General features: G+C 36.7%; 1 protein-coding gene across 14 annotated transcripts in view; it reads right to left on the minus strand.

The window, feature by feature from the left end:
• DOCK7 (dedicator of cytokinesis 7) overlaps positions 1–10,565 on the minus strand; it is a 695,569-nt gene that overhangs the window by 136,890 nt on the left and 548,114 nt on the right. For all 14 annotated transcript variants that reach the window (XM_053693655.1, XM_053693653.1, XM_053693652.1 and 11 more), the window contains 3 exons: positions 3,291–3,391; positions 1,754–1,946; positions 106–249 (listed from right to left, as the gene is read on the minus strand). In XM_053693655.1, coding sequence (XP_053549630.1) covers positions 106–249; positions 1,754–1,946; positions 3,291–3,391 — 438 coding nt within the window. The remainder of the gene's footprint in view (positions 1–105; positions 250–1,753; positions 1,947–3,290; positions 3,392–10,565) is intronic.

Below are 10,565 nucleotides of genomic sequence, written 5' to 3' on the forward strand. Positions count from 1 at the left end.
GTCTTGAACACTATAAGAAATCTATTTCACGTGTTACATTGAAAATGACATAACATTTGTATAAATGTTGAAAAACAAAAATAAAGGACATATTAAATGACTTACCATTGAGAAAGATGCTGCGGCCTGCTCCAACAGTCCCACAAGACCAGCCTCTGTAAAATACTTTCCAGAGCAGATGCCTTCTTCATCAGGTGATACAACGTCGTCAGACACTGCAGACTCTTCCAAAACATTTGAAGAAATGTTCTGAGGGGACATTATAAATGTTGGATATTACAGCTGAGAAACTGTAGTAAACAGTAAATTATAGCGAATCTTCAATAAAAAGGATGAATTAAAGTCCACCTAACACATTGTTTCCATTCTGGACCTGATTATACAAATTGAAAACTTTACCATCACTTTAGTCTAGTTTGGCATAAATAAAGTAATTGGCGCTAAGCAAGTTGATTTTTCATATCAAACTCTTGTTGACCTCTTGGAGGAAACTAAATTACAGAGATCAGCGCCGTACCCTGTACAACGCTGCTGTCCTGGGCCTCTCTCTGCCGCGATTTTGCGAACCGTATCGAGATTGTGCTATTTCTGCAGTGTGGCAGTGCAGAAATAGAGTTGCAGAGTTACCAATGCAGAGAGAGACACTCTGTGCCCCTCTCTGCATCGGGTAGCGGTGGTGCTGATCATTGGTGGTGTGGGAGGGTTTGGAGGGAGGCAGGTGGGTGGAGGTAGGGGCAGGAACAGGTGGGACCGCAACACTGCAGAAAAAATAAATGCTTAGAGTGGCAGGGAGCGGGAGGAGGGAGTCCTAGAGTGGAGAGGGGGATTAGAGGGTAGGAAAAAAATCTTGGAAGGGGAGGTGGGGTAAATGAGGAGGGGGGCAGCTACACTACAGAATTTTGTTTTTTATTAAGCAGAAAAGAAAAAATTATGTAAAACTGGGTACTGGCAGATATCTGCCAGTACTTAAGATGGTGGAAATTAGTTAGAAAGGGAAGGGTTAGAGAGGAGGAAAGTAAGGGGGTAATCCTACATTGAAGAAAATAATAATAAAACTAATAATAATAATAAAAAAAAAAAAGTTCTAAAACTGCATACTGGCAGACTGTCTTGCCAGTACTTAAGATGGGGGTGAGAGAGGGAAGAGAGCTGTTTGAGAGGGATCAGGTAGGGATCAGGGGGTGGGAAGTGTCAGGTGGGAGGATAATCTCTACACTAAAGCTAAAATTAACCTTAAAAGCTACCTGATTAACCCCCTCACTGCTGGAAATAATAAATGTGTGGTGCGCATCTGCAATGAGCGGCCTTCTAATTACCAAAAAGCAATGCCAAAGCCATATATGTCTGCTATTTCTGAACAAAGGGGACCCCAGAGAAGCTTTTACAACCATTTGTGCAATTATTGCACAAGCGGTATATAAATAATTTCAGTGAGAAACCTAAAGTTAACTATTTTTTTTATATGTTTGTATTTGGAGGTAAAATAGTGGCATGAAATATATAAAAATGGGCCTAGATCAATACTTTGGGTTGTCTACTAAAAAAAAAGATATATAGTTTTGATAAGTAAATAAAACAAACAAACAAGGCTCTATTTCTGTTTAAATGGAGTGAAGGCAAAAATGATTTAAATGCTTTGGTGTTTTGGGGAAGTTTTAGTCTGAAATACCCAGTCCTTAAGGGGTTAAGTACCTGAGCATCTTCTACTGTACGAGAATTTGCTTATTCAACTGCGTTTCTGCATTATTAATACCTGAAAGGTCACACAGCCTACTGGAAGGTATTTACGATCCTCTAACATGCTTAAATATTCTGCCACGAGAGCTGCAGAGTGAACAAGACATTGCGCAGATTCTGCGTGATTGCTCCTCTCAGAGTGCTTCCCAGCCATGTTTTGCAGCCACGTTAAACGCAGATCAGGTGAGGTCTGATATCCTTTTGCAATCCTGTAAGGGAGAAAGCACGAACAAATCAGTTTATCCGGTGTTTATTTATATATAAGTGAAATGTGAAACTTGTCTTTCATCATTCAGATAGAGCAGCAATTTTAAACAACTTTCTAATTTATTTCTATTATCACATTTTCTTCATTCTCTTAGTATCTTTTGTTGAAAGCAGGAATGTAAGTTTAGGAGCGAGCACATGTCTAGGGCACTATATGGCAGTTGTTTAGGAAGAATGTTATCCATTAGCAAGAGCACTAGATGACAGCGCTATTTCCGCTCATGCTCCATACACCTACCTACGTATCTCTTTAACAAAGAATATCATGGGAACAAAGCAAATTTGATAACAGAAGTAAATAGTAAACTTTTTAAAAACAATTTGCTCTGTCAGAATCACAAAAGAAATTTGTTGGGTTCCATATCCCTTTAATTGAGTGCTAACGACGGCTCAGAGCCATCGCTGGCACTCAACCACATTTTTTTGCAATCTGGGGGCTCCTACCGACTCCCAACCCCGTGATCAGGCCTGTATAGGGCTTCCTGTTACGTGCGGTGACGTCACGCGCAATGACGTGATGACAACACCGTGCAACTTTATTTAAAATTGACAATACAAAGTATAGGGGAAGGGGGCATGCTGCTTAGAAGCCTCTATCTCAGGCATCTAAGCAGCTACAAACCCCCAAGACCCCCCGTTAGAAAGGTAATCGCTTAACCTTTCCAACGGTATAAGTCTTGGGGATCTGGGGGAGTAAAAAAAGGGTTAATCTACTGTAGGATAATCACAATACTAAAATATGGTTAAACTACAGTTCTTATGCACCTAAAACAGGACTCATTTTATTTCAGTTCCTGCTTAGGTTCATTACTGCACAATAACCGACTCACCTGTCCTCTTGCATGAAACCATTTCTAATTCATTTAGATAATCTGCTGCATTTTTAAAACCTCGATCACAGATATTGTGTTTTTTTCACCTGCTTAGAGAGTTTGGGTCAGAGAACAAATTTACACAAAAGCAGGAGGGGTTTTAATCCCTATTAGGGCTTGAAAATACAACTTCCTCCTCTTTAGGAGCTCTGGTCTAAATTAACCCTCCGCTGCTGTACAATTTGTGTGAGAGGAGGAGGCGCGGCTGCAAGAGAATTTACCGTGGGCAGCAGATACCGGGTGATTTCCCAGCAGGCAAACCTTATCGCCCAGCATTTGATAAATAGGGCCCAATGATTGACTTTTTAATCAAAATAAGGTACTAAAGGTTTCGTGTGACACTCATAACACAATAGTAAATTCTCTAAAAATAAAATAATAAATATCCTTCTGAGTAACAAACAGAGACATTACCTGTACATTAGGTCAATCAGCATTTCTGGGTCTTCTTGGTGTTCTTTCATTTTTACCGTGTCTGAAAGAATCATGTGCAGATTGAACACAAGGTCCTGAACCTGAAATAGATCAGTCGAGATGTTACGTGTTAACGAGTCGTCACACTGGTAACTTAATAAATGCATATTGATGATACCCTTACATGCAAGTAGTTATGCTCCATTGTGAGGATTATACGAAGTAATGATGGCTCCTCCCTGTTCTTATTAGGAAGCTAATAACCTACAGACAGGACCCTCAGTTGTAATGCAGAGGTGGCATTTTCTTACCTGTCCCAAAACTCTCTTTATGTCACATACAAGACCCCTTACCAAATATATATAATTGCTATAGGGTCTTTTACACACATGCCATTTTAAAATAAGTATGTATATTGACCACATTGTCATTATCATGAAGGCTATACACTGATCCACTCCTAATGTCAACCCCTATTGACATCATCATTTAGGCGAATATATAAATTAGTTTAGTCTGTCAGAAGCGAATTTGTAAGCACTGTATGAGGGCTAATGTTGGACTGACATGAAAAGCGTTTACCACAGTAGACTATGTCCTTCTGATTTCTCGTAACACTTTATTAGGATTATCAAGGCATACTTAGGTAGTACGTAATCGCAACAAGACTGTCATTCACATAATAAGAGCTGTTTAACATACAAGGTCTGTTTGACTGTTGTTTACTTGATACGCCTACTTTGTGATGTTAGTTCACTCCATTCTATTGCGACGATTGCCCAAACAATGGGTAATAAAGTTAAACCAGACTTTACAATGCATTCCCATCCCCATCATAATATACATCACGCATGCCTTCATGTTAGCCGTGTATTCTCACGGATAAATTAGAGGAAGCCGGATGTGTTATGAGTGGGGAGTGTATTACTCAGAAGTACACTGCTAATCCGGGTCTTTTCGTTTCACCAGCGTAATATAGTCTTATAAGAATTACGTAGTACGCATATAGATCCGGATGAGGTAACACATGTTATCTGTCAGAAGTTGTTTATACACTACGCCCCCTGTTTGTGATGTCACAAACACCCCTGACACCTGATGCCGATGTCTGCAGCTATCGGCCAGGGGGGTGAATGCATGCGTTTTTAATTAATTTTTTTCACTTTATTATAGTTTTGGTTGGTGGGGTCCCATTTACTATATAGAGCCTGTATCCTCATTTTTATTTCATATTATTAAAAGTTATGTTTTAATTACTTACTACTTAGACTAGGAAAGATTGCTCATTAAACCTAAACCTTTTAATTCACCTTTTTGTTTAATTATCTTTTTTAGGAGTAGCAACGAACTGTTACACTTAGCTCAGTCCAGGATCACAGGGTCCTAGTGCCAGTATTCTGGCACTTTTATCATTGTCCCTTAACCAAATATGTCACAAAAGATCAGCAGAGCAGGTTGCTCACACTCAAGAGCTGTTATGATGTCCTGCACTAGCTAGTGGGCAGCACTTATTGCTTAGTGGTTAAAATTGGTTCTATCCACTGAATTAGTTAATTTAAGTGCATCAGCAACTCCTGGTGAGTAACGTAATTATGTCAGACATTGTTTGATGGGGAGATTTATGACATTTTAATGGCCCTTTCACTCTCATGGGGGATTATCTTTTCCCCACCAGCATCCCTTCTACCTTGCCCTTATCTTTTAAGGTGCCCCTTTTTGGTCTTTTCCCAAAAAAAAAGCCAACAACCGCCTTTCACAACAAAGCCAAGGAAGCTCCGCTTGGTTATCCTTACCATGGAAGTTACATTGTAATATTTCCTGACCTAGGTGAAGCTACATATTCCAGCCCTTTACTAACCAGACCCCAAGGTTGGACATTATGAAGGTGGTGGATTAGAATTTTTGGGACACATAGAATGGCCCCTTTACCCTTCTGAGGTGTGCAATCTCTCTCTGTGCACTGGAACACTCCATCAGATGTCATGGTATTAAACTAAAACTTCATTATGGCTTTATGCAGCTGCAGAACTGATGGTCCCCAGAGAGACTTTATAGTTGTACTGACCATGCCTTGGAAGTTTTCCATCACCTTCATTTTCACTCATTATTATGGCCCCCCCAACCTGCACAAGATTAAGCACGGTTGTCAATGCATGATTCTCATTGCCCCATTGTGACTTTAAATGTGTTCATTTGCATATCTGTGGGATCCTTCATTCCCCCCCCCCCCCCCCACTCACATATTTATTTACAGGTTCCTTTACTCTGCCTAGAGTTGTTCATGATAGAAATGTTTTTTTTTCTTCTCCTGGAGTTTTTTCAGACAATTTCAGAAAATAACTTAAGTGTTATAGCTGCTAAGTGTTATAGCTGCTTATCCATTGGCTCTATCTATGCCATTTTCATTGTAGCTTCATTCTTCTTCAGAATATTGTTCACCCTTCCACTTGTCTTTATTCTTCCATGTGAGCCTCCACATGGCTTTTAGAACTATTTAGCATCTCCGTCTCCCTTGGTGGGCTCAGATATTGTAACTTCAATTCATTGCTCATCCTGAAGAGGTTTCTCTTGGTGACTCCATATCCTGTAAACACATTTCTCCCCCTTGTTTTCTCTTCTTATTTCCTATTTTTCATTAAAATTATATTTGGATACTTCAATAAATAATATTTCCTTTTTAACAAAAAATTGTAAAAAGCCAACTCTCCATTGAGTGCAAATGATAACGCTAATGATAGTGAATCTCTGGAAGAAGGATTAGGAAGGCTAATAACAGGTGCAATGCTCAACAACAGCAGCAGAAAACTGCATAACTCAGCACACTTAAAGTTAGACTCCCTTCCAGGGGGTACAACCTGTGAATTGTGGAGCCTGGACACTGAAGATAAAAAGGCAAATATATGAACAGCATGGTCAACCACAAGTTGAACTTGACAATGGTAAGTGCAAGCACACATCTGGTAATGGCTTTCATTTATTTACTAAAATGTGAAGCTTATTTAAGATCAGAAGAGTTGTGATACAGAAGTAACTGGGCAGCTAAAATCTGCCAATAAATTGCAGCAAAAAACACCTTTTGGGTGAATACAGAAAAAAAGGTTTTGTTAACACACTTCAATTGATATAAAGAACTAAATGGATTTACATTACCCCCCAAAAACAATCACCTTCTGCTTCATATGATGACATAATGAATGAGAAAGGAGATTGTTCAGATAATGGAAAGTCTTCAGCATAAAAACAACAAGGATCCCTGATTATAACATTACTGAGCCTGCCTGGGATTACATGGGCAGACAAAAGCATCTGAGGCTGCCTAAATCCACCAAAGAACCTGCAGAGTTCCTTAAAAAACTGTGTGCAAGTTTACCTAAAAGAATTGATGCGGTCGCACAACTATTGATTTGATTTTAATTTTTCTTCTGTTCATCAACTTTGCATTTTGTGACTTGAAAAAAATAAACTCTTAACATTTCAATTTTTTAAAGCATTATTCCTTTAAAATATTTTTGTAATCTAGCTGCTGATTGATGGCTGCACATATGTCTTGTGACAATGGCCCACCCAATGTGTTCAGCTAGCTCCCAGTATTGCATTGCTGTTCCTTCAATGAAGGATACTAAGAGAATAAAGGCAGTTTAATAATAGAAGTAAACTAGGAAGTTGCTTAAAATTGTACGCTCAGTCTGAATCCTGAAAGAAAATTTGGGGTCTCTTATCCATTTAAACACATAATCATTTGTATATGTAAGCTCCAGTAATCATTTGTACATGTAAGCTCCAGTAATCATTTGTACATTTAAGCTCCAGTAATCATGTGTACATGTAAGCTCCAGTAATCATGTGTACATGTAAGCTCCAGTAATCATTTGTACATGTAAGCTCCAGTAATCATTTGTACATTTAAACTCCAGTAATCATGTGTACATGTAAACTCCAGTAATCATGAGAATATGTAAACTCCAGTAATCATGTGTATATGTGAACTCCAGTAATCATTTGTATATGTAAACTCCAGTAAACATTTGTATATGTAAACTCCAGTAATCATGTGTATATGTGAACTCCAGTAATCATTTGTATATGTAAACTCCAGTAATCATTTGTATATGTAAACTCCAGTAATCATGTGTATATGTAAACTCCAGTAATCATGTGTATATGTAAACTCCAGTAATCATTTGTATATGTAAACTCCAGTAATCATTTGTATATGTAAACTCCAGTAATCATGTGTATATGTAAACTCCAGTAATCATGTGTACATGTAAACTCCAGTAATCATTTGTATATGTAAACTCCAGTAATCATTTGTACATGTAAACTCCAGTAATCATTTGTACATGTAAACTCCAGTAATCATGTGTATATGTAAACTCCAGTAATCATTTGTATATGTAAACTCCAGTAATCATTTGTATATGTAAACTCCAGTAATCATTTGTGCATGTAAACTCCAGTAATCATGTGTATATGTAAAACGCCAGTAATCATGTGTATATGTAAAACTCCAGTAATCATGTGTACATGTAAACTCCAGTGATCATGTGTACATGTAAGCTCCAGTAATCATGTGTATATGTAAACTCCAGTAATCATGTGTATATGTAAACTCCAGTAATCATGTGTATATGTAAAGCTCCAGTAATCATGTGTACATATAAACTCCAGTAATCATGTGTACATGTAAACTCCAGTAATCATTTGTACATGTAAACTCCAGTAATCATGTGTATATGTAAAGCTCCAGTAATCATGTGTACATGTAAGCTCCAGTAATCATGTGTACATGTAAACTCCAGTAATCATGTGTACATGTAAACTCCAGTAATCATGAGAATATGTGAATTCCAGTAATCATGTGTATATGTGAACTCCAGTAATCATGTGTATATGTAAACTCCAGTAAACATTTGTACATGTAAACTCCAGTAATCATGTGTATATGTAAACTCCAGTAATCATGTGTACATGTAAACTCCAGTAAACATTTGTACATGTAAACTCCAGTAAACATGTGTACATGTAAACTCCAGTAATCATGTGTACATGTAAACTCCAGTAATCATGTGTACATGTAAACTCCAGTAATCATGTGTACATGTAAACTCCAGTAATCATGTGTATATGTAAACTCCAGTAATCATGTGTATATGTAAACTCCAGTAATCATTTGTATATGTAAACTCCAGTAATCATTTGTATATGTAAACTCCAGTAATCATTTGTATATGTAAACTCCAGTAATCATTTGTATATGTAAACTCCAGTAATCATTTGTGCATGTAAACTCCAGTAATCATGTGTACATGTAAACTCCAGTAATCATTTGTGCATGTAAACTCCAGTAAGCATGTGTATATGTAAAACGCCAGTAATCATGTGTATATGTAAAACGCCAGTAATCATTTGTACATGTAAACTCCAGTAATCATTTGTATATGTAAACTCCAGTAATCATGTGTATATGTAAAGCTCCAGTAATCATGTGTACATGTAAAGCTCCAGTAATCATGTGTACATATAAACTCCAGTAATCATGTGTACATGTAAACTCCAGTAATCATTTGTATATGTAAACTCCAGTAATCATGTGTATATGTAAAGCTCCAGTAATCATGTGTACATGTAAGCTCCAGTAATCATGTGTATATGTAAGCTCCAGTAATCATGTGTATATGTAAACTCCAGTAATCATGTGTATATGTAAGCTCCAGTAATCATGTGTATATGTAAACTCCAGTAATCATGTGTATATGTAAAGCTCCAGTAATCATGTGTACATGTAAGCTCCAGTAATCATGTGTATATGTAAGCTCCAGTAATCATGTGTATATGTAAACTCCAGTAATCATGTGTATATGTAAGCTCCAGTAATCATGTGTATATGTAAACTCCAGTAATCATGTGTATATGTAAACTCCAGTAATCATTTGTACATGTAAACTCCAGTAATCATGTGTATATGTAAACTCCAGTAATCATGTGTACATGTAAACTCCAGTAATCATGTGTACATGTAAACTCCAGTAATCATGAGAATATGTGAACTCCAGTAATCATGTGTATATGTGAACTCCAGTAATCATTTGTATATGTAAACTCCAGTAATCATTTGTATATGTAAACTCCAGTAAACATTTGTATATGTAAACTCCAGTAAACATTTGTATATGTAAACTCCAGTAAACATTTGTATATGTAAACTCCAGTAAACATTTGTATATGTAAACTCCAGTAAACATTTGTATATGTAAACTCCAGTAATCATGTGTACATGTAAACTCCAGTAATCATGTGTACATGTAAACTCCAGTAATCATGTGTACATGTAAACTCCAGTAATCATGTGTATATGTGAACTCCAGTAAACATTTGTATATGTAAACTCCAGTAAACATTTGTATATGTAAACTCCAGTAAACATTTCTATATGTAAACTCCAGTAATCATGTGTACATGTAAACTCCAGTAATCATGTGTACATGTAAACTCCAGTAATCATGTGTACATGTAAACTCCAGTAATCATGAGAATATGTGAACTCCAGTAATCATGTGTATATGTGAACTCCAGTAATCATGTGTATATGTGAACTCCAGTAATCATGTGTATATGTAAACTCCAGTAATCATTTGTATATGTAAACTCCAGTAAACATTTGTATATGTAAACTCCAGTAATCATGTGTACATGTAAACTCCAGTAATCATGTGTACATGTAAACTCCAGTAATCATGAGAATATGTGAACTCCAGTAATCATGTGTATATGTGAACTCCAGTAATCATGTGTATATGTGAACTCCAGTAATCATTTGTATATGTAAACTCCAGTAATCATTTGTATATGTAAACTCCAGTAAACATTTGTATATGTAAACTCCAGTAATCATGTGTATATGTAAACTCCAGTAATCATGTGTACATGTAAACTCCAGTAATCATGTGTACATGTAAACTCCAGTAATCATGTGTATATGTAAACTCCAGTAATCATTTGTACATGTAAACTCCAATAATCATGTGTATATGTAAACTCCAGTAATCATGTGTACATGTAAACTCCAGTAATCATGTGTACATGTAAACTCCAGTAATCATGTGTATATGTAAACTCCAGTAATCATTTGTATATGTAAACTCCAGTAAACATTTGTATATGTAAACTCCAGTAATCATGTGTACATGTAAACTCCAGTAATCATGTGTACATGTAAACTCCAGTAATCATGTGTACATGTAAACTCCAGTAATCATGTGTATATGTGAACTC

Source organism: Bombina bombina, chromosome 10 (genome assembly GCF_027579735.1).
Source record: "Bombina bombina isolate aBomBom1 chromosome 10, aBomBom1.pri, whole genome shotgun sequence".
Classification (NCBI taxonomy): Eukaryota; Metazoa; Chordata; class Amphibia; order Anura; family Bombinatoridae; genus Bombina; species Bombina bombina.